This window comes from Trachemys scripta, chromosome 1, assembly GCF_013100865.1.
Source record: "Trachemys scripta elegans isolate TJP31775 chromosome 1, CAS_Tse_1.0, whole genome shotgun sequence".
In the NCBI taxonomy this organism is placed as follows: Eukaryota; Metazoa; Chordata; order Testudines; family Emydidae; genus Trachemys; species Trachemys scripta.
In genome coordinates, this window is record NC_048298.1 from 229,427,425 (window position 1) to 229,451,589 (window position 24,165).

Consider the following 24,165-nt stretch of genomic DNA (forward strand, 5'->3'; position numbering starts at 1 on the left):
TAGTTTTGTCAAAGTGGTTGTCCAGAAATACCCTATGCACATGGAAGTATCCTTCTCCCTTTTATAGTAAATACGTTGCTTAACATTAAAGCTATATGAAAGTGCTTTATTTTACAAGTATTAATTAATGGCCTTTGTCAGTGCAATGAACAACAGACTATAGCTAACATGCCAAATTTGTATTAACACATTGTTACAAAAAGAACTTGTAAGAAACGATAACCAACTATCTTAGGTTTGTCTGTGTTTCAGTACTTTGGTTTGGGAACTTTAATGATTTTTAAATGTCAATAAGTGGTCATGGTCAGAAAACGAACTGTAGTTATTTGCTTATTATGTTTAAGCAAAAATGTACAGTACAAAAGTGCCATGTTAGTCACATCTCCGCTATAACCATAAAATTTGATTGAATATCATTCATATAAATAATGCAGTACAAGAACTTCTAAATTCAGTAAGTTTAAAGACTGCTCATGTAGATAACTTTTTTTCTATAACACAGGTTTGATTATATGGTCTTAGTAACTGAATAAGAATAAAGTAAATGTATGGGGAAATTCCTGAAGAAGTTTTGATTTGTAGTAAATACACAGCATTCTTTTAAGAGTTGAAGTTTTATTTTTTATTTTTATGCAGTTTTTATCATAATGTTAATGGCTTCTACTCCTTTACTTTGTAGAAAAATCTTGCTTTTAAAATGATCTTCTGTAAGCATATCTGAAGGAAATTAAATGAGTTATGTGAACTTCCAAATTTTTTTAAATTTCGGAAGTACTTGAATATCTATTTTTCATAAAAATATGAATTTGAATATAAAATATCAGCATTTTAGCATTAAAACTGATGTCTTAAATGTTTGTTCTAGTAAGTTTGCTCTTCATTATGCTTCAGTTGGTTTTTATATAAATCTATCCTTCCAAAACTTTCTCACTTTGAAACAAGTCAGTTAATAGAGAGCTGTAACACTGCCAAAACTATTCAAGTTTCTGATCTGCAAAGGGCATGTGCAGCTCTGTAGAATTAGTGCCAAATGATGTGGGCTTTTTTAACCAAATACGGAAATTTCTCAATTAAAACTTGTAATAGGAGCATGTGTGTCAGACTTTGGTTCGTTAAATGTTTTCTTCACTTTTTAAAAATACAAATATGTTAAATATATTTTACCTGCTGTAGAAAGTTGAAATGCTTTGCTGCAGTTATACATTTAGTCCGAAAACAATGGTCTGCTATTATGATAGATTTGTTAAAATTTTAGTAGGACCATGTTGAACACAATGTGGAAAATAGTAGATTTTGTTAGAGGTAACTAGGTCCTGTTTGGTTGTCCCCTTCATGCTCCTAGTAGGGCTGGAAAAGTCTTGAGGAGGAGAAAAAGTGATAGTCTTGGGTTGTAAGTAGCACATGTATGAGCTGCAGGTAAAAGGGGAGGAAGAGGGTAGCCCCAGAGTCTCCATCCCATATTGAGGAGATGGAGTGAGAAGGGGCTCTGCACACACCTCTGCAGCATAGGAGGCTTGCAAAGGTGTAAACTGGCCCATTCGTCTCATTCAGATGAGAACATGCCTGTGAAAATACCCCATGGAGATTATTACACCTTGAAATACTGTCTCTGAGAAGCTGAATTGCTCCCTTCATCTCAATGGGTGTTCTCCTTTCCCTCCTCTCATCACTGTACCTTTGGCATGTACTAAACATGTCCCAGCTTCTTATGAGTCTCAGCCCCCTGTGCCTATGGCATGCACTGAGATGCCTCTTCCCAGCTTCCAGAACAGGCCCAGTCTATCATGCCTAGTGATGCCTTGCAGGAGTTCAATAAGACTGTCTTAGTAAAGAGAACCAATTCTTCCTGGCCAGGAATCTAGTGTCAGCCTCTCTGGTGTCATTTTTCCATATGGTAGCTACTCCCTCCCGTATCAGTCTAGTCTCACACCACCATAGCTGGCTTCATAATACTGCCCACCAGACTGTCCCAGGTTGGACTCGGGCAAGCAAGTAGATGGCTCTGACCTGTTGTATCAAATGCAAAACCTGATATTTTTAAGTGTGAAATTTCATGTATTTTACCAGTTGAGATACACTTGGTGAGTTTGGTTTTAAAAACCTAATTGTATCCAGTATGCTTGTTTCACCAATTTAGAATTCCCCCCCAGATAACCAGCTCTTAAGCACTGCATTGCTATGTCACTGGGGGTCCATGTAGACCATGTTGTATTGCCACTGATTAAACAGAAAAGAGATACTAAATTAACCTCTCACTTGTAGAGGGTGATCCCTCTAGAAGAGGGACGAGATTTATTGACTGCTGCCATAGCTCTAACAGTATGTGACTGGAGGACTTTCTTTTCATTTTCTTTCAATACGGTCTTTCTCATAAGCACTAAATTTACCATTCATATTGTAAAAGCAGTCTGCCAGTATATTCATTGAGGTTGTTGAATCATGATTAACAGACTGTGAAAGTCTTCAAATGGTACTAAAACATTTTGCCACAGAATGAAGATATCTGTGGAATGGTCTTTCCTCACTTGTGTTGAAAAGCATCTGCCACATCTCAACCTATGCCTAATGTTTTCTTCCTGGGTTAATATTCTACAAGCCTAACTTTAGTTTTTGTTTTGTTTTTTTTTCTGTTTATCACTGCAAGTAGTTCTATCTTGCCTGTAAGCTCTATGCTTTTAATATTTGGCAGGCGGTTTTACTCTGAAAAGAATACAGAACAGCTTTGTCTGCACTTAAAAGGAATTGGTTGTTAATGTTTAAATTGAATATCTGAGTCCTTTCTGCATGTGATTTAAGAGTAATTTAAGGGAATGAGAAGCGGATCAGACCCTTGTTTCTTCAAGAACTCTATTAATCTCTAACAGGATATGGGGATAATAATTATAAGCAAGCAGGAAAATTATCCAAATAATTGTCATTCTTTTACATGCTTTCTTTCTTTAAGCAGCCATTTTCACAGATTTCAAGGTGGATTTTATAAGATAGCTGTAATAAAGAACCAAATGTGCATTTGTCATGTTTTTCATACATAAGAGCTTTATAGTAGCACTTACATTTTAGACATGCTCAGGGTAATATAAAATATTTTTCTTCTCTCTTTGTAACAGACTTTAATTCACATCTGTTTTGGAGTTGGTTAAAAAACTTAATCTAGAAAACAGTTCTACAGGTAGATCAAAACCAAATATGTTAAGTTGATGCAATCTGTTTTCTATCTGTAAATTATTTTATCTTAGAATTGAGGGATGCTGGTAGGTCAAATAATGCAATAATTTAAAGCCTTGTATCATAGAATCTTAGAAGATTAGGGTTGGAAGAGACCTCAGGAGGTCATCTAGTCCAACCCCCTGCTCAAAGCAGGACCAATCCCAACCAAATTGAGCCATTGATCACTACCCGTTGAGCCCGAAAATCTAGTCCACTTTCTATCCACCTTATAGTCCATTAATCCAATCCATACTTTAACTTGCTGGCAAGAATACTGTGGGAGACCATATCAAAAACTTTGTTAACGTCAAGATATATCACGTCCACCACTTTTCCCATATCCACAGAGCCAGTTATCTCATCATAGAAGACAATCAGGTTGGTCAGGCATGACTTGCCCTTGGTGAATCCATATTGACTGTTCTTGATCACCTTCCTCTCCTCCAAGTGTTTCAAAATGGATTCCTTAAGAACCTGCTCCATAACTTTGGTACAGTTCATTCTGGGTGACATGACTGGATAATGATCTGCTCTCAGTATTTCAATCTGTGGAGCTTTGAAAACCAGTTGAAAAGAGGCTGATGCACTGCAAAGATTGGTCCAAAAATATACCTTATAAAAATCTTTGTACTTGTTACATTAATTAAAACTTGAAGATTAAGAATCTGTCTCTGATAGTGCAGTGATATCTCTTCCTTAATTTCTGCTGTATTTCCCCTGGTAGAGTGACACAACTGATCTCAGTTACTTTTCTGACCAAGGTAACGGAGAAAGAAACTCGTCCATATTGCTCAGACCAACCATTATGTATGTCTGAGTGCAAAGCAGGGAGCACACTTCTTTAGTGCTTTGGTCTTGTCCACTATCTTGCTTTCCGTGAAGCTGTGGCAAGAGTCCAAAGCTGTGCTGTTAATAATAGATGAGAAGTGACCAAAATTATGAAAGGATAACCTTTCCATTCTGGGCAAACTGGGTATTGCACGTGTCACTGAAGTCAGAGTAGTCTCCTTTGCTTAGGTCTCTTTTTCATAGGAAGCTTTCCCTTAGACTGGCTTTCTGCAGCTGTCAAAGGTGATTATGGGGAAAAAGTTTGTAGGCAGCCTCAGAATTCATAAAGGCTCTGTCTAGAACCAGGGCAGACCTGTTAGAGCAGGGGTGGGCAAACTTTTTGGCCCAAGGGCTGCATCAGGTTTTGTAAATTATATGGAGGGCCGGTTAGGGCAGGGGGTTGTGGCCCAGCCCCCACCTATCTACTCCCCCCTGGGATTTCTGCCTCATCCAACTCCCCCATTCCCTGACGGCCCCCCTGGGACCCTTGCCCATCCAACCACCCCTTCTCCCTGTCCCCTGACCGCCTACTGCTGCCCCATCCAACCCCCCTCCTTCCTGACTGCTCCCCCCCCCAGAACCCCTGCCCCCATTCAACCCCCTGTCATCCCCCCGACCCCTATCCACACCCCTGACCACCACCCTGAACTCCTCTGTCCTCTATCCAACCCCCCCTGCTCCCTGCCCCCTTACCACACTCCCTGGAACACTGGTGACTGGCAGTGCTACAGCTGTGCCGCCTGGCTGGAGCCGGGTCACACTGCTGCTGCCACTCAGCACAGACCCCGGGTCAGGCCGGGCTCTGCAGCTGCGCTGCCCCAGGAGTTCACAGCCCCAACCCCTAGAGCGGAGCAAACGAGCTGAGGCTTGCAGGGGAGAGGGAACAGCAGGGGAGGTGTTTGGGGCTAGCCTCCTGGGCCAGGAGCTTGGGGCCAGGCAGGACGGTCCCGCGGGCCGTAGTTTGCCCACCTCTGTGTTAGAGGGTCTAGACTTTTCTTTCCCTGAACCTAAATAAAGAAGAATCCAAAAATCACAAAAAAATCTTTCTATTTTTCCTCATCCTCCAATTTTCCCACAAAGAAGTTGAGCTAGAAGGGGAGAGATGTTAAGGTTGAACGGGAATTCCTGCTGAGATTACATTCTCAGCTTTTAATATTCAAATGAAATCTTACAAATTTCAGAAGGCAAGTTTGCATTTGTTTGAAGAATCCCACACTAGATATAGATTGAAAAGAAGCCAAAGGTGTTCTCAGTAAAGGTCTTTTCCAAGCAACCTATCCTTGCCCCACAATGAACAGATGGAAATCTCGGAGAATTACTTTGAGCCAATAACCAGGACCCTTGTAAGCTTTAGCTGCAGGTTCAACATGGCTCAGTGCAAGGGACTTACCCACCTCTTTACCTCTAAAGAGGAGGGTAAATTTCATATTCACTAAAACAATTCTAGCAGCTATATGTTTCCGATGCCTTCAGATTCTCTTCCAGATTCGAAGAAGAACTGAAGTTATGAGTGATTGTTCACGTCCATTACACATTAGGTGTGCGCGCGATGCGTGCACGGACGTCGGAAACTTTTTCCTTCAGCGGCTCCCGTCGGGTCGGCAGGGTCCCCCCCTCCCGCCAGAGCGGCGCCCCGCTGTAGCATGTATATATATCCCTGCGGGCCCAACCCTCCCTCAGTTCCTTCTTACCGTCCGTGGCGGCGTTGGAACAACTCTCTCTCGTCTGAGAGTGTCCCTTAGCGTTAGTAGTTAGTGTTAATCTTAGCAGTTATCAGTTCTTTAGTAGTAGTTAAGCTCCTTTGTTTTAGGTGTTTGGTCAACCCTGACACCGGCCCTGGCTTCAAGGGTTGTGCCATGTGCCACAAGCCTATGCTGATAAGCGATCCCCACGACACGTGTCTCCGTTGCCTGGGGGAAGCACACCAAAAAGAGCGCTGCAAGATCTGTAAGGCCTTCAAGCCCAGGACTAAGAAAGAGAGAGACTTTCGCCTTAAGCAGCTGCTCATGGAGGCTGCATTACAGCCATCCACTTCGGCGGCACCATCAACCTCGGTGCGGAGTGCCCCGGCATCGGTTTGTGATCCAACACCGGTGGGGCACCCTAAGCCTACGGCACCGGTCGTCTTCACCGGCAAAATCGAAGGGCCAACCCAAGGCCCGAGGACACTCCCCACATAAGAGGGTAGTGCCCGCGAAGAACTTGAGTGCACCTAAGGGCATTGCGGCCCCAGCACAGATCCCGGTGCCAGTGGCTCCGGCGCCGAAAGGCCCATCGAGCCCCGGGATAGGCGCATCCAGTGAGGAGGAAGGGCTGGAGGAGCTTTTGGAACAGCCCTTCACCCCGGACACGTTTGAGGCAGCAAAGGACCTCATCGAATTGTCGGCTGAGGGCCCCCTTCAAGCTAAAGACAATCCGCTGAGACTGCCATCCAGAGGCAAGCCGGCAATGGTGCACCCATCATGGTCACCATCTCGGCACCATTCACGGCACCGATCCCGGTCGAGCTCCGCCTTGGTGGACTCCCGGCTACCCTCCGCACAGAGAGCCACACAGCCGTTGGGCCCCAATAAGCGCCCGGCACCGACCCAGCAGCCCTACTCGAGTAGGCACCGGGACGTGTCAGTCACGCGATCCCCAAGACCGACCACTCACAGTCGTTCCCGGTCCCGAGTCACCGGTCCCGATCCAGGTCCAGGTCGGCAAGATGCTACTCCCGGTCATGGAGGCACTACTCTCCGACCCCAGACTGTCACCGTCCCACGGTACCGCCGTGGCCTTCCAGGTCACTGTCCGTGGTTTCTGAGGCAGACTCGGACCAGTCCAGCAGATATACCCACAGGGCACCGGCCAGTAGGGAACACGAAGCTGCTTGGCACCCACAATGGGGCCAGCCAGGACAATGTCCATTCTGGACCCCTTGGGCCTACCACCAGCAAGGCCCCCCGTCCAGGACCTCGAGATCTGGCCCCTCGGGACACCGGTCCCGCTCTCCTCAGGGGTGCCCCTCCTCTCGCAAGGAGGCCACGGTCTCCAGACCACCGGAGCGAGAAAGAGCCAACTCGGCACCGAGCCCGGCACCGTCTCAGGCCCACATCATAGGGCAGACTCCAGAGGAGTGCCCAGTCGGTGAGGAGTTGCAGGAAGAGGAAGACGCACAAAAGGCCCTAACCTCTTCCTCCTCACCAGATGAAGCTGTGGCAGGCACGACAGTGTCCACCCCTCCCCCAATTGACCATCGGGCGCACCAGGAACTGCTCCGCCGAGTAGCCCTCAATCTGGGGTTGCAGGCGGAGGAGACGGTAGAGCAGGAGGACCCTATGGTTGACATCCTAAGCCCGGAGGGCCCCTCCATGATCACGCTCCTGCTCATAAAAACGGTACAGTCCAACTATAAAACAGTATGGCAAACACCGGCCTCCAGTGCACCAACTGCGAAAGGCGTGGAGAGGAAATACTTCACCCCCTCTAAGGGGTTTGACTTCCTCTTCTCTCACCCAACACCCTGTTCGCTGGTCGTCTCTGCGGTCAACGAACGAGAGCGACATGGCCAGCAAGTCCTGGCCCCCAAGGCCAAGGAGGCAAAACGCTTGGACTTATTTGGGAGGAAGGTCTACTTGTCCAGGGGCCTCCAGTTGAGGATCGCTAACCAACAAGCGATTCTGAACAGAGACAACTTCAATTCTTGGGCATCAGTCTCCAAGTTTAAGGGTTCACAACCCGAGTTTGCGGCCATAGTGGACGAAAGGAAGGCAGTAGCCAAAACCTCTCTGCAGGCCTCCCTTGACTCCGTGGATGCAGCTGCCAGGACAATCGCGTCAGGAGTAGTGATGAGGCGCTTGGCATGGCTACAGGCTTCCGGCCTTCCCCCAGAGGTGCAAAACACATTGCAAGACCTTCCGTTGGAGGGGTCAGGCTTGTTTTCGGACCAGACGGATGCCAGACTACGTAGCCTCAAAGACTCTCGAGCAACCCTCAAGTCATTGGGAATGCACACCCCAGTGACACAGAGGAACCCCTTTAAGCCCCAACTACCACAGAGGCAATACCACCCTCGTCCTAGACAGGAACCGTACCGCAGAAGGGGCAGGGATAACAGGCGTTGACGTAACATGCCTAACCAGGGCCAAAACCACGGCCAAGGCAAGCCGCAGCCGGGAAATAAGCAAGGGTTTTGAAGCTGCGATCGAGGACAGCGTACCGACCCTTATACCGGATCCCCCTCTATGTTTCAGGGACCGCCTGTTCCATTTTTACCGTGCTTGGTTCCGTATAACATCGGACCGCTGGGTCCTGCGCATGGTGGAGGCGGGATACACTCTTCAGTTCTCCTCACCCCCTCCCTTCTGCCCCCCATCCTCGTGCGGGCCCTCCTCAAAGTAGGAGCAGTGGAAGAGGTCCCTCCGGATGTAAGGGGGAAAGGGTTTTACTCCAGATATTTCCTCATTCCCAAAGCAAAAGGCGGCCTCCGTCCCATTTTGGATCTACGCAGACTAAACAAATTTTTGGTCAAGGCACGTTTTCGTATGGTCTTCCTTGGCGCTATTATCCCATCCCTGGATCCGGAGGATTGGTACGCTGCCCTCGATATGAAAGATGCATACTTCCACATTGCCATCCACCGGCCCACTGACGGTTCCTGCGCTTCACCATCAACTGACACCATTTCCAATTTACAGTCTTGCCCTTCGGCCTAGCAATGGCCCCGCGAGTGTTCACGAAATGCATGTCCATGGTGGCAGCCTTTCTTCGAAAAGAAAGATGCAGGTATACCCGTACTTGGACGACTGGCTCCTTGCGGGCAGGTCGGAGGACGAGGTCCGCTCCCACGTGACACTGGCATTACAGGTGTTCCGCAAGCTCGGTCTACTGGTCAATGTACCCAAGTCCTCATTGATCCCCACACAGAGACTGGATTTCATAGGAGCAGTCCTGGACTCGGGGCGGCATAGGCAAGTCTTCCAGTGTCACGGTTCTTGGCCATTCAAAGGATCGTAAGCTCCATCCAACAATTCCCCACAACCACGGCCAGATGCTGCATGCAACTCTTGAAGCACATGGCGGCTTGCACACATGTAGTCAGACATGCCCGCCTAAGACTCAGGCCATTACAGTTGTGACTGGCCCAAACGTATCGCCCTAACAGAGACCCCTTAGACCTAGTAGTGACAATCCCACCTCGGGTGTCGAACTCCCTCCGCTGGTGGCTCGATCAGCAGCAGGTTTGCGAAGGGGTCCCTTTCGCCACCCCGCAACCCACTCTGATGTTGGTAACAGATGCGTCGGACCTGGGCTGGGGGGCGCACCTTGGGGACCTACGGACCCAGGGCTTATGGTCCAGGAAAGAAAAGTTGCTTCACATCAATTTGAAGGAGTTAAGGGCAGTTCGCCTCGCCCTCCAGACCTTTCATGCTACCATAGAAGGCCACAGTGTGTTAGTTCTGACGGCCATGTTCTACATAAACAAGCAGGGCGGGTCCCGATCCTCTCCCCTCTGTCACGAGGCACTCCTCCTATGGGACTTCTGTATAGACCATTCAGTCCACCTACAGGCAGCATATCTCCCAGGGGTCCAAAACGGGTTAGCAGACCACCTCAGCCGGTCCTACCACATGCACGAATGGACTCTGAGAGAGGACGTCCTGCATTCAATCTTCCAGAGGTGGGGATTTCCCCAGGTGGATCTCTTCGGCACCAAGGACAACAGCCAATGCCTCAGTTTTGTGCATTCCAGAACCTCAGCCCGGCTCAGTGGCAGATGCCTTCGCGATTCCGTGGGGCGGGAGCCTGAGGTATGCCTTCCCACCATTCCCGCTCATCCACAGGGTCGTGCTCAAGACCCGCAGGGACAAGGCGACAGTCATCCTCATCGCACCGGCATGGCCATGCCAACATTGGTTCATGACCCTGCTGGAACTGTCTGTGACCGCCCCGATCGCCCTCCCCCTCTATCGCGATCTCATCACGCAGGACCGGGGTCGCCTACTCCACCCGAACCTACCGTCGCTACATCTCACGGCGTGGTATCTCTGGCTAAACGATACGGAGCACAGGTGCTCCCACCAGGTCCAGCAAATTCTTCTTGGTAGTAGGAAGCCCTCCACAAGAGCGACCTACCTTGCCAAATGGAAGAGGTTCTCCCACTGGTGTGAGCCTCATCACATACAGTCTCTGCAGGCCTCCGTCCCATCAATACTGGACTACTTGCTGCACCTCAAGCATCAAGGGCTTGCCCCCACCTCATTTAAAGTGCATCTGGTTGTCATATCGGCGTTCCACCCCGGAGAGTTGCGGGTTTCGGTGTTCTCCAACCCCACAGTAGTCTGATTCCTCAAGGGGCTGGAGAGGGTGTTTTGCTACTCCTGCCCGCCGGTCCCAGCATGGAATTTTAACCTGGTCCTAAATAAACTCACGGGGCCGCCCTTTGAACCCCTAGCCTCTTGCTCCCTCATGCACCTCTCATGGAAGGTAGCGTTTCTAGTGGCCATCACATCGGCTAGGAGGGTATAGGAATTGAGAGCCCTAACTTCGGAACCTCCTTATACAGTTTTTTATAAGGATAAGGTGCAACCGAGGCTGCATCCCAAATTCCTTCCTAAGGTGGTCACGCAATTTCATATGGGACAGGACATTTGTTTACCGGTGTTCTTCCCTAAGCCCCATACAGACCCAAGCCACCGCAGCCTGCATACCCTCGATGTCCGTAGAGCCTTGGCATTCTATCTGGAACGGACCAGACCATTCCGCAAGTCGACGCAACTGTTCATTGCCATTGCGGAGAGAATGAAAGGCCAGCCTATCTCGGCGCAACGCTTGTCAGCATGGATTGTGCTTTGCATACGCACATACTATGAGCTCGCCAGCGTACCAGCCCTGGAGATCAGGGCTCACTCGACTAGGGCCCAAGCGTCTTCGGCGGCTTTCTTGGCGCAGGTTCCACTCCAGGAAATCTGTAAAGCGGCCACCTGGTCGTTGGTGCATATGTTCACAGCCCACTACGTGATCCATCATCAGACCAGAGAGGACGCGGTGGTCGGCAGGGCTATGCTTCGATCAATTGTTCCTTGACTCCTACCCTCCTCCAGTGGTAAGCTTGTGAGTCACCTAATGTGTAATGGACGTGAACAATCACTCGAAGAAAAACCGGTTACCTACCTTCTGTAACTGTTGTTCTTCGAGATGTGTTGTTCACGTCCATTACACTTCCCACCCTCCTTCCCCTCTGTCGCAGTCACCGGCAAAAACGAACCAAGGGAGGGTCAGGCCCTCAGGGATATATATACGCTAGAGCGGGGTGCTGCTCTGGCAGGAGGGGGGGACTCTGCCAGCCCGACGGGAGCCGCTGAGGGGAAAAGTTTCCGACATCCATGCACGCGACACGCGCACACCTAATGTGTAATGGACGTGAACAACACATCTCGAAGAACAACAGTTACAGAAGGTAGGTAACCGTTTTTTTATCAGGTGCTACATATAGCTGCATTTCTAGAAAGCCAAACAGTGCAGAGTGGGAAGATAGTATTTCAGTGGAATAAAAATAACTTGTTAGTAACTATATCCTTGTTTGATAACACCTTGGCCTTTAGCTTCAGGATGCTTAGCACAGGATACTCTTATTACTTCATAAACAGGAAGCATTTTCCAGTTACCTAAATGATCAATTGTGATACCTGAGTGATAATAATCAACTTGTATCTGTCAAATGCTTGCTTGACTGTCAGCAAAATTATTGTGCTTCACATTTGGAACCTAAAATGAAAAGTTATAGAAACAATTGCATAATTACACTAGCATTTGTTAAGTAAACTGGTAACTAGCCAAAACTTAAGTTGCAAGGATCTTCAACACTTTTGATTTGTATAAAACTATTTACTGGAATTGCTGTATGGTATCTACTGTAATGAAAGTGTACACTATTTGAATAGACAGACTATAGTTTTAGGGAGCAAGTACACACATGAGCTGAGGGTAACTTTCAGAGACTGACTTGGAGTAAACTTGTTAGTTACATACACACAAACCCCAGAATGGTTTATGTGAAAGGTATGTTTTATGAAGTATAAAACAAATTTCTTCAGAGACATTAAAGTCTGAAAAGCAATCATGAAATCAAAGCATGTCTTATTTTGTCAGTATATATGTGCTTTAATAAAAGGAGTGAGTCAAAAACTACGTAGAACAAATTATCTATTTGATTTTACTGTTACTGAAAAGCTTGCAGTTTATTCATCGTTTTTGTCAAGTGAATGGATTTTGTAGTCTCACTGCTCTCTAGAGCTTCTGCACTGATAGCCTGATTTAGTTACCTGAAGTGTATTTTAAGAACCTTTGCTATGTTGTCCTAGAGATGTAAAATTCAAATAAGAATATTAGATTATATTATAATACTGAATCAAAAGTGATGTATATATTTGTATGCTTCTAAAATACAGTACATTTTCTTTATAGTAAACAGATAGGAAATACAGGACCCAGATAGGGCTGCTCATGATGATCTACTGAAAATAATTTCAGCATTTGAGGGTTGTGGATTGGTGTTGTGTGTTCCCTTTTTTTCTTTAAGTTGCTTTGATGTTACAAACTTGTAAAAGAAAGGAGCAATGGCTTCGTATCAGTTTCCCATCTGGAAAACAGTGATATTACTTTACTTCACAGGGGTGCTTAGGTTAAATTCTTAATGTTTAGGGCAGGGGTGGCCAACTCCTGGGGCTTCAGAGACACATGTGCTCTTCAGAAGTTAATATGCGGCTCCTTGTGTAGGCACCAACTCTGGGGCTGAATCTACAGGCGCCAACTTTCCAATGTGCCGGGGGGTGCTCACTGCTCAACCCCTGGCTCTGCCACAGGCCCTGCCCCCACTCCACCCCTTCCCGCCCCCTCCCCTGAGTCTGCCATGCCCTCGCTCCCCCCACACACACACACACTCCCCCGAGCCTCCTGCACACCACGAACCAGTTGATCGGAAGGTGTGGGGAGGGAGGGGGAGGCGCTGATCGGCGGGGCTGCCAGTGGGCGGGAGGTGCTGAGATCAGGGTGGGGAGAGCTGAAGGGGGGGGGGAGGAGGGCTGCTGACTTATTACTGTGGCTCTTTGGCAGTGTACATTGGTAAATTCTGGCTCTCTCTCAGGCTCAGGTTGGCCACCCCTGATTTACGGTGTGTCCAGACACTACAACAAGCACCAGAGAAAAGTGTATAATTAAATAAAATAAATAATTAAACTACAGAACAAGAGCAAGCTTGTAAGGAGGTGTTGCTTTTCTTATTTCCAGGGAAGACTTAAGTATTGCTTCATAATGCTTTTAATGAGGACTTACGTATGTGAATTCTTTTCACTGCTTTATTTAAATTTGTATTTCTTGTCCAGTCTTCTGTGATATGAAACCTAATAATAATTCTATCTAATAAAACACAGTAAAAACATTCTGAATAGACTTATGTTCGTTTCTCTTGTCTTTTGACAGGCCAGTTGGGATGCCAAAAATGGAAAAAGTTTATCTACATAACCCTAGTTTAGAAGAAACTATTATATTAGTATCAATATCTGCTACAACATCACATTTTCATGCATCATTCTTTCAAAATAGGGTGAGTTACTCTGCTTATTAAAGTTATCCTGTTTTTCTTATGACTGTGAAAACTTGTTTCTTTTCGTAATGAGTAGCTCTTGCTTTAAACAAAATTTCTGGTGGATATCTAAAACTTTATGGATTCTTGAGTTCTTTTAATCTTTACCAAGACTGATAAAACAACTTTTCATTTCTAAAAGGATTTTCAGCAATTAAATAACCAGGCCTGACTGCAGTTGTGATTTGCACACACTTTCCTTTATGAATCCTGGTTTTTCTTCCCAAAGATTGCCAAGCTATGTCACAACAACCTTCGCTTCAATTGGAGGACCCTAGGAAGCTGCTTTTCCTGTGTTCTTAATAATCACTGATGTTGGCCAGAGGAGAAGCTGAGATGTAGGGTACATGTAGGAATGCACTTTAAAATTTCTAGGCTGTTTCTCAACACTAGTTCTGTCAGTGATTTAAGCTTAGTTTACACTGTGTGCAGATGTTTTTACTACTGTCAGTCTAATCCTGTTTAGAACAGAGAGTAACTTTCTAGTATAGGTCTCAAAATAAAGAGCAGAGTTTAGGGTGATGATTTTGTTTTTAGTTACAGTACAGTATACTAACTATTGTTTGCAGTGGTGCAAGTAGAATTCATTTCTTACCGGTACGCTGCACTCATGGGAGGGAAACAGAGGGGGGCATGTGACTTCCACGTGTGACTCTTCCTTGCCCCAGCCCGGGGTCCCATCCCTTCCCCGTGATCCATCTCATGTTACTTGGGGGAGCGAGGGAGGCTCTGTCATCCTCTTGCTGCGCAGGAGACTTCTGAACTGCAGGGCTCTCTGGAACCACAATGGTGAATGGAACAGAACGTGGGGCCACTGGACAGCCCCACGCTGGCAACTCCTCTGACATGGCTGTACTGCCTTTCAGCCCTTCCATGCAGATGCATCTCCTGAATCCTGTCTGGGGTCTGTACAGCCTTGCCGGAGGACAGGGCGTGGGGTGGGGCTGGGATGGAGGAACAGTACAGCCGCTCCAGGGGAGCTGCTGGCATTCTGCTCCTTTTGTCGCTGTGGTTCCCTGCTCCTTTTGCTGCTGCGATTCCCAGGAGAGCCCTGCGGTTCAGCCCTGGAGCGGCTGTACCAACCCCAGCCCTGTCCTCCGGTGAAGCTGCTGTACAGATCCCAGCCGGGAGACGCAGCTGCGTGGAAGAACTGGGCGTGGTACAGCCGCACCAGAGGACGCAGCCCCACATTCTGTTCCTCCTGTGTCTTTCCGGTACAGCGTACTGGCTATAAATATCTTACTGGTACGGCGTACCAGACTGTACCGCCCTACTTGCACCATTGATTGTTTGTATACTACTTTCCTTTACATTCTAAACGTTTCTTTCCAGTAAAGTCGTGCTAATTTTGCCATGAAAGGAACCTGCATTGAAATCCTTAGGACTCGTTAAACTAACACTGAAGTATTTTTGTGGGGAGCAACTGAAACTCCTCTGCCTTTAACCTGATCCTTAAGCTCACTAGGTCATTCCTGCTTCCTTTAATGTCAGTCAGTTTACTCTTTTGGCACCTATCAGCAGTTTTTTTGTGGTAATAGTTTCTACAGCCAATTCCAGGATTGTGTGGGGTTTTTAAAGTTTTTAAATACATTTATTATAAGGGAGAAAATTGGAAACAGTAAATAAGCAGACACAACTAGATTAAGATTATGAAAAAGGTAGCCAGCTGTGCTCTAAGGTTAGTTACAGAGAATACTAGCTAAGTCTTACCTTTTAGGAAGTCCCGTGTCAGCTAGTTGCTGTCAGAGGCTCTCTCTTCCCCCTTCGCCCCCTGTGGTCTGTTTAAATTAGGACAGGAACCTATTACTGACAATGGTTGTCAACTGGTCCCTTCTAGATCTATGTCAACTGATATCAGTACAGTTTGGCTGGTAATGTAGACGGGGTCAAATGGTTTTAAACTCTGACAGAACCTATATCATACTAGGCTTCTAGGATGCTTCTGTGGAGATGCTGAAAACAATTTCTCCCTGTTTACACTAGCAGCCAAACTGCTTTAAATATCACTTGAGGAGCAGCTGGGGGGAGATTCACTGTTAAATTGTCAATAATGTGAATCACTTTCGGAGAATAATCAGACCCTCTGAATCACAAACTGGCTAGTTCCATTCCTTCTCTTGTAATCCAGAGTGAAGGTCTGAGTCCATGTGGTGTTTTTATAAGTCATACATTATTGTATCCTTTAATCAGATATCAGTCCACAAGTACAGTTGTATTTTAAAGTTCTAACCTATTTGCTTAGATGTTCAGTACAATACTCAGAAGCATCTTTCAATTCACTTAATTTTGAAAGGGTCCAGAGCCGAACTTTCACCCATTTCAAAAGAAGTCTTTGAACCTGTCCAAGAGGTGAGTCCTTTAAGATGGATACAGAAATGCTGTGCATTTGAGAGAGAGAGGGAAAAAAAAAAAACCCTCCAAAAAACAAGTAGCCCAAAAGTTTCTGATATACCTGAAGGATCTTTCAAAAGGTCTTCAGTTCACTTTGTGCTCTTTGAGCTTGCATTTTTCTTGAAGCAGCTGCTATTAGCATGGTTAATGAACACTTCAGATTGGGAATTTGTTTCCTAGCTGAACACGGTTTAGAAAATAAAAATTAATAGAAAATACACATAGAGCCAACATATTGCTATAACAGATACAAGCCAAATTGAATAGCGAGGTCTGAACTGTCACACTGAGATCAGAAATACCTTAATATGTTTACTTCATTCTTTGTAATGTTAAATCCAAAGATCTGATTAATTTTAGTTAAACCATTCTACCTCTTGTAAACCTGATGTACAGTACTCTTGATAGAGTGGATGTGTCTGCCTCGAGTATGACAAATTTACAGGGGGTTGTACTTGTTACTAACCCATCAGAGCAGTTTTTTCCAAGGCCTGTGAAGCAGATGAGACAGGCATTGGGCTCTCAGCCAAGAAATTTGAAGAGGGCTAGCACCTGTGTGCGCGTTGTTGTTTGTTTTTGTCTCGTTGTGTTCAGAAAACTAACAGCTTGGGTCCTTAACCATGAGATGTCCTTTCTCAGTGTTGAGACTTATGATATTTTAATAGTCAATAAATCAAGGTATAGAAAAAATTTATTTTTAAATTTACTATATCAAGTAGCTTTGAATATGAGTGAGATTTGAGGATGTGGTAGGGAAACAGTTCATTATCCTGAATTTACAAGTAGGTAATTACAGTCTTTATCTGGCCAAATAAATTTCTCATTCGTCTTGCTTCATTTCTCAGTGAAATGGCAATTCATTTTTATTATTTAAAGGACACTGTCAAGATTGGTTTACCATTCTGTCCCCCCCCCATTAAATTTTGTAGAAATTCCTTCCGTTTAAAAACTTATCAAAGTATCACAATACAGCAGAATAAACATAGTTTGGGCAGACAAAGATGAAAAAAACTTGGCACATGTAATGCTTAATGTGAGTTTTTCAAAACAAATGTTTTATTGCTGTTTCTTAAAAGTGATGGATGAGATGAAGAGGACAGAAGGAAAAGTGGGAATAGAGTTTACTTTTTCTCCATTTAAAGATAATGATCATTGACACTTTTTAAAAATTTTAATAAGTCAGTGAAGTGATGCATGGTGAGAGTTGATGCACTGATGTTTCACCACCAAAGTGGCAAAACTGGATAAATAAGAAAGTGCCTTTTGATAATCAGTGCCCAAACCCTGTACTGTAATCTTTAATGTTACGGAATGTTTTGGTTCTAAGTGTTGAATAATCATATCAGGATTTAAGTTCCTGATTTAAGGTTGAAGTTTGTAATATCATACTGTGTGGACACTGAGATTCAACTTCCTTTGCCTATTAAAGGTAGAATGAATAGGTGATATACAGTATTTTCTCCTTATGAAATTGACTTTGTGTTTTCAAACTAAAATCTTTGAGAAATTTCAGTGACATTTTAGATTATGCTGTTAGAAACCCATAGGAATATATTATTTCTAACTAAGTATACAATAGCTTGAATATTGCTTTGTTCCTCATTAATATTTTTTGCTAATGTTTAAATGTGCAGTTTCAGCTAAACATTCTTTGAACTATATAGCTTTCATTGTGGCTATCTTAAACTGATTTGAAAAAACAAATTACAATGAGGAGAAAATAAGACTGATATTAGAACTGCATTAACTCATTTAGGGTATGTCTACACTGCAAAATTAGGTTGAATTTATAGAAGCCGGTTTTATAGATATCGGTTTTATACAATCGATTGTGTGTGTCCCCACATAAAATGCTCTAAGTGCATGAAGTCGGCGGACCGCGTCCACAGTACCGAGACTAGCGTCGACTTCCGGAGCGTTGCACTGTGGGTAGCTATCCCACAGTTCCCGCAGTCTCCGCTGCCCATTGGAATTCTGGGTTGAGATCCCAATGCCTGATGATGCAAAACAGTGTCATGGGGGGTTCTGGGTACATGTCGTAGGCCCCTTCCCCTCCGTCAGAGCAACGGCAGACAATCAATTTGCGCCTTTTTACCTGGGTTACCTGTGCAGACAACATACCACGGCAAGCATGGAGCCCGCTCAGCTCACCATCACCATAGGTCATCTGGGTGCTCTCAGACGTGGGGCTGCATTGCTACACAGCAGCAGCCCCTTGCCTTTTGGCAGTAGATGGTGTATTACAACTGGTATCAGTCATTGTCGTATTCCAGTTCAATCAGAGGCACCTGGGCAGACATGCTTTGTCTCCTGGAGACTCAGTCCTGCCGGCAGTCCTATTGAACCGTCTTGACGATGATGGCTAGCAGTCGTAGTACAGTATCTTCTGCCAAGCACCCAGAAGATGCCGAGGGCTATCAGTCATGCTGCACCGTCTGCAGCCAGCTTAAGATGTAAAAAATAGCTGTATTCATTTGCTTCCCCCACCCTCAGTGAAATCAACAGCCTGCTAAACCCAGGGTTTTGAGTTCAATCTTGGGGGGGGGGGGCATTCTGTGTGACAGTTCTTTGTGTTTCTCCCTGATGCACAGTCACCTTTGTTGATTTTAACTCCCGGTACCTGTACGCCATATCGTCAGTCGCCCCTCCCTCCATCAGTTTCGCGCCTTTTTTCAGACCAGACGCCATAGCACTGGGATCATGGAGCCCGCTCAGATCACCGCGGCAATTATGAGCACTATGAACACCACGCGCATTGTCCTGGAGTATATGCAGAGCCAGGACATGCCAAAGCAAAACCAGGACCAGCTGAGGAGGCAATTGCAGTGCGGCGACGAGAGCGATGAGGAAATTGACATGGACATAAACCTTTCACAAAGTATGGGCCCCAGCAATGTGCAAATCATGGTGTTACTGGGGCAGGTTCATGGCGTGGAATACCGATTCTGGGCCCGGGAAACAAACACAGACTGGTGGGACCGCATCGTGTTGCAGGTGTGGGACGATTCTCAGTGGCTGCGAAACTTTCGCATGCGTAAGGGCACTTTCATGTAACTTTGTGACTTGCTTTCCCCTGCCCTGAAGTGCCAGAATACCAGGATGAGAGCAGCCCTCACAATTGAGAAGCGAGTGGCGATAGCCCTGTGGAAGCTTGCAACGCCAGACAGCTACTGGTCAGTTGGGAATCAATTTGGAGTGGGCAAATCTACTGTGGGGGCTGCTGTGATCCAAGTTGCCAGGGCAATCAGACCTGGTGATATCAAGGGTAGTGACTCTGGGAAACGTGCAGGTCATAATGGATGGCTTTGCTGCAATGGGATTCCCAAACTGTGGTGGGGCGATAGACGGAACCCATATCCCTATCTTGGCACCAGAGCACCAAGCCACCGAGTACAGAAACTACAAGGGGTACTTTTCAATGCTGCTGCAAGCCCTGGTGGATCACAAGGGACGTTTCACCAACATCAGCGTGGGATGGCTGGGAAAGGTACACGATGCTCGTGTCTTCAGGCACTCTGGTCTGTTTCGAAAGCTGGAGGAAGGGACATTCTTCCCGGACCAGAAAATAACCGTTGGGGATGTTGAAATGCTTATTGTGATCCTTGGGGACCCAGCCTACCCCTTAATGCCATGGCTCATGAAGCCGTACACAGGCAGCCTGGACAGTAGTCAGGACCTGTTCAACTACAGGCTGAGCAAGTGCCGAATGGTGGTGGACTGTGCATTTGGATGTTTAAAAGCGCGCTGGCGCAGCCTACTGACTCGGATAGACCTCAGCGAAACCAATATCCCCATTGTTATTGTTGCTTGCTGTGCACTCCACAATATCTGTGAGAGTAAGGGGGAGACATTTATGGCGGGGTGGGAGGTTGAGGCAAATCGCCTGGCCGCAGCCAGACACCAGGGCGGTTAGAAGAGTACAGCAGGGCACGGTGTGCATCAGAGAAGCTTTGAAAACCAGTTTTGTGACTGACCAGGCTACTGTGTGAAACTTCTGTTTTGTTTTTCTCCTTGATGAACCCTCCGCCCTCCCTGCCCCCCCACCCCGGTTCACTCTACTTCCCTGTAAACCAACCACCCCACCCTCCCCCCTTCGAGCACCGCTTGCAGAGGCAATAAAGTCATTGTTACTTCTCATTCATGCATTCTTTATTAATTCATCACACAACTAGGGGGATAATTGCCAAGGTAGCCCGGTATGGGTGGGGGAGGAGGGAAGGAAAAGGACACACTGCAGTTTAAACCTTTAACACTTATTGAAGGCCAGCCTTCCGATGCTCGGGCAATCATCTGGGGTGGAGTGACTGGGTGGCCGGAGGCCCCCCCACCGTGTTCTTGGGCATCTGGGTGAGGAGGCAATGGGACTTGGGGAGGAGGGCTGTTGGTTACACAGGGGCTGTAGTGGTGGTCTCTGCTCCTGCTGCCTTTCCTGCAGCTCAACCATACGCTGGAGCATATCAGTTTGATTCTCCAGCAGCCGGAGCATCGACTCTTGCCTTCTGTCTGCAAGCTGACGCCACCTATCATCTTCAGCCCACCACTTGCTCTGTTCAGCCCGCAATTCATCCCGCCACCTCTCCTCTCGTTCAAATTGTGCTTTTTTGCACTCTGACATTGACTGCCTCCACGCATTCTGCTGTGCTCTTTCAGCATGGGAGGACATCTGGAGCCCCGTGAACATATCATCCCGAGTCCGCCGTTTTCTCCTTCTAATCTTCGCTAGCCTCTGCGAAGAGAAACATTTGCAGCTGGTGGAGGAGAAGGGAGAGGTGGTTAAAAAAAACACATTTTAGAGAACAATGGGTACACTCTTTCACGTTAAATTTTGCTGTTCACATTACACAGCACATGTGCTTCCGTTACAAGGTCGCATTTTTCCTCTTGTATTGAGGGCCTGCCGGTTTGGTGTGAGAGATCACTCACGCAGTGCCAGGCAACAGAATTCGGCTCGCAGGCAGCCATGGTAAGCCACAGTCTTTTGGCTTTTTTCACCTTCATAACATGTGGGAATGGTTTCAAACAGCAGCGCCCTCATTTCCCATACCAAGGACCCATTGGGTTGACCATTTAAAATGGGTTTGCAATGTAAAAGGAGGGACTGGGGTTTCCGGGTTAACATGCAGCACAAACCCAACTACCCCCCCACACACACACACACACCCAATTCTCTGGGATGATCACTCCCCCCGCCCCCCCCACCGCGTGGCTAACAGCGGGGAACATTTCTCTTCAGCCGAGCAGGAACGGGCTGAATGTCCCCTTAATAAAATCACCCCATTTCAACCAGGTGACTGTGAATGATATCACTCTCTTGAGGATAACAGAGAGATAAGGAATGGATGTTGTCTGCATGCCAGCAAACACCGGGACCATACGCTGCCATGCTTTGTTATGCAATGATTCCAGACTGTGTGCTACTGGCCTGGCATGGTAAAGTTTCCTACCATGGCGGATGGGATAAGGCAGCCCTCCCCAGAAACCTTTTGCAAAGGCTTTGGGAGTACATGAAGGAGAGCTTTCTGGAGATGTCCCTGGAGGATTTCCGCTCCGTCCCCTACACATTAACAGACTTTTCCAGTAGCTGTACTGGCCACGATTGCCAGGGCAAATTAATCATTAATCATTAAACACGCTTGCTTTTAAACCGTGTGTAATATTTACAAAAGTACACTCACCAGAGGTCCCTTGTGTGCCCTCAGGGTCTGGGAGCACGCCTTGGGTGAGTTCGGAGGTTACTGGTTCCAGGTCCAGGTTGATAAACATATCCTGGCTGTTGGGGAAACCGGTTTCTCCGCTTTCTTGCTGTGAGCTATCTTCGTTGTCTTCATCATCATCATCTTCCACGTACCCCGAACCCGCTTCCCTGGTGCATGTTTCTCCATTGACGGAGTCAAAGCACACAGTTGGGGTAGTGGTGGCTGCACCCCCTAGCATGGCATGCAGCTCCATGTAGAAGCGGCATGTTTGCGGCTCTGCCCCAGACCTTCCGTTTGCCTCTCTGGCTTTGTGGTAGGCTTGCCTTAGCTCCTTAATTTTCACGCGGCACTGCTGTGCGTCCCAGTTATGGCCTCTGTCCTTCATGGCCTGTGAGACCTTTTTTAATATTTTGCCATTTCGTTTACTGCTGTGGAGTTCAGCTAGCGCTGATTCGTCTCCCCATATGGCGAGCAGATCCCGTACCTCCCGTTCTGTCCATGCTGGAGCTCTTTTGCGATCCTGGGACTCCATCATGGTTACCTGTGCTGATGAGCTCTGCGTGGTCACCTGTGCTCTCCATGCTGGGCAAACAGGAAATGAAATTCAAAAGTTCGCGGGACTTTTCCTGTCTACTTGCTCAGTGCATCTGAGTTGAGAGTTTTGTCCAGAGCAGTCACAATGAAGCACTGTGGGATAGCTCCCGGAGGCCAATAATGTCGAATTCCGTCCACATTACCCCAAATCCGACCCGCAAAGGCCAATTTTAGTGCTAATCCCCTCATTGGAGGTGGAGTAAAGAATCAGTTTTAAAGGGCCCTTTAAGTTGAAAGAAAGGGCTTCGTCGTGTGGATGTGTCCAGGCTTAATTCGATTTAACGCTGCTAAAGTCGACCTAAACTCGTAATGTAAACCAGGCCTTAGTCAAAGTCCCACTTACTGTGCCATTCTGTGGTTGCTGACTTTCCTTCAGATTCCTCTTTGTGCCAGAACTATACTCCAGGATCTGAGCTGCATGTAAAAATAAAATTGAGTTTCTAGCCTGTATAGTTACAAAGAAAACTTTAAAAACATTAATAGAGTGTAAAACAATGTAGTGATATCTGCCTGAGTGATATCTGCCTGTAAGACTGTCTGAAACAGTAATTCTAACGCAGGAGTAAATGGCCTCATTCATATCCATGAGTGTTAATGCTGAAACTTAATGTCATTAAATGTCAGAACTTTTTAACTGCTAATAACTTTAACAGAAATATTCATCTATTTTTTATTTTATTTTGGGTAGCACTTTAAGGTGCTATACAAACACACATGTTGTTATGGTCCTTGCCCCCAAAAGCATAATCTCTAACAACCTTCTAGGCATCCAAAAGTTCTGCCATAATCGCTAGTTTCTTCACACCAACATTCATTATGCAGCTATAAGTTATCAGTACAAAGTTTCTAAAGGATATTGAACATAAAAACATAAGGTGTAGTGTAAATTTTAATCATAATTTCAAACTAAACAGGTAATGTATTGATTATATTATTCATATTCACATTTAACTCAGTTTAAAACCTCCTTTCCTTTATGTGAAGCTGCCAGAGAATTTCTAGTCTGCTGCAAAATCCTTTCCATAGAATTTAGGTCAAGTTTGCCATGAAGTACACTGGAGGGGATTCTTGACTATAACATGCAACATTGTTTATTTGAAAGGTGTAAAGTCCTCCCTAAATATTCTTATTTTCTCATTGCTTTTATTTTTCAGAAAATTCTTCCAGGAGGGAACACATCTTTTGATGTAGTTTTCCTTGCAAGAGTAGTTGGGAATGTAGAGAACACTTTATTTATTAACACTTCCAATCATGGGGTATTTACTTACCAGGTAAGAGAAGAAATGGGAGAATAATCTTTTTAATATTCTTAAAATAGATAACCATATAGGTCTGTGAATATCTTTTGTGAATATGTTTAGTGGCAGGTATAAAAAGTGTTGTTTAGCCATCTAGAGAGGTGCCAAGAAATGGAGAAAAGTACCATAGAATTTGTTGCCTGACTGAGAGCATTAATACTTATAAACACCATTATGCTGACAAATTGCTATATGTAAATACCCCTATCAAAACCTAATACTGAGCATCCTGTCTGAAAAGTTCTCTGAAGACAAAGATATGCAGTAGCTTACCCATTATTACCACAAATTTGTATCTGTTCCTGATTGGAGCAACATTTTTGATAGAATACTTTCCTTTGGTGTTGTGCAGAAAGCTTATCAATTAAGGGCAAGAGTCTGACCCCCTAACTCATATTGTGGATGCTGTTCAGTGAGAATAAGGGTATCTGAATCCGATATTAGATAACTTCACATATAAGGGTAGCTATTCTTTGTATATCTTGTATGTACTAGGGAGCGCCAAAGGTTCCTCCATGTATAATGT

The 24,165-nt window shown here is 45.9% G+C and overlaps 1 protein-coding gene across 2 annotated transcripts in view; it reads left to right on the forward strand.

The window, feature by feature from the left end:
- TMEM131 (transmembrane protein 131) overlaps positions 1–24,165 on the forward strand; it is a 169,095-nt gene that overhangs the window by 78,498 nt on the left and 66,432 nt on the right. For both annotated transcript variants that reach the window (XM_034757930.1, XM_034757929.1), the window contains exons 5-6: positions 13,498–13,621; positions 23,496–23,612. In XM_034757930.1, the coding sequence (XP_034613821.1) occupies positions 13,498–13,621; positions 23,496–23,612 (241 nt within the window). The remainder of the gene's footprint in view (positions 1–13,497; positions 13,622–23,495; positions 23,613–24,165) is intronic.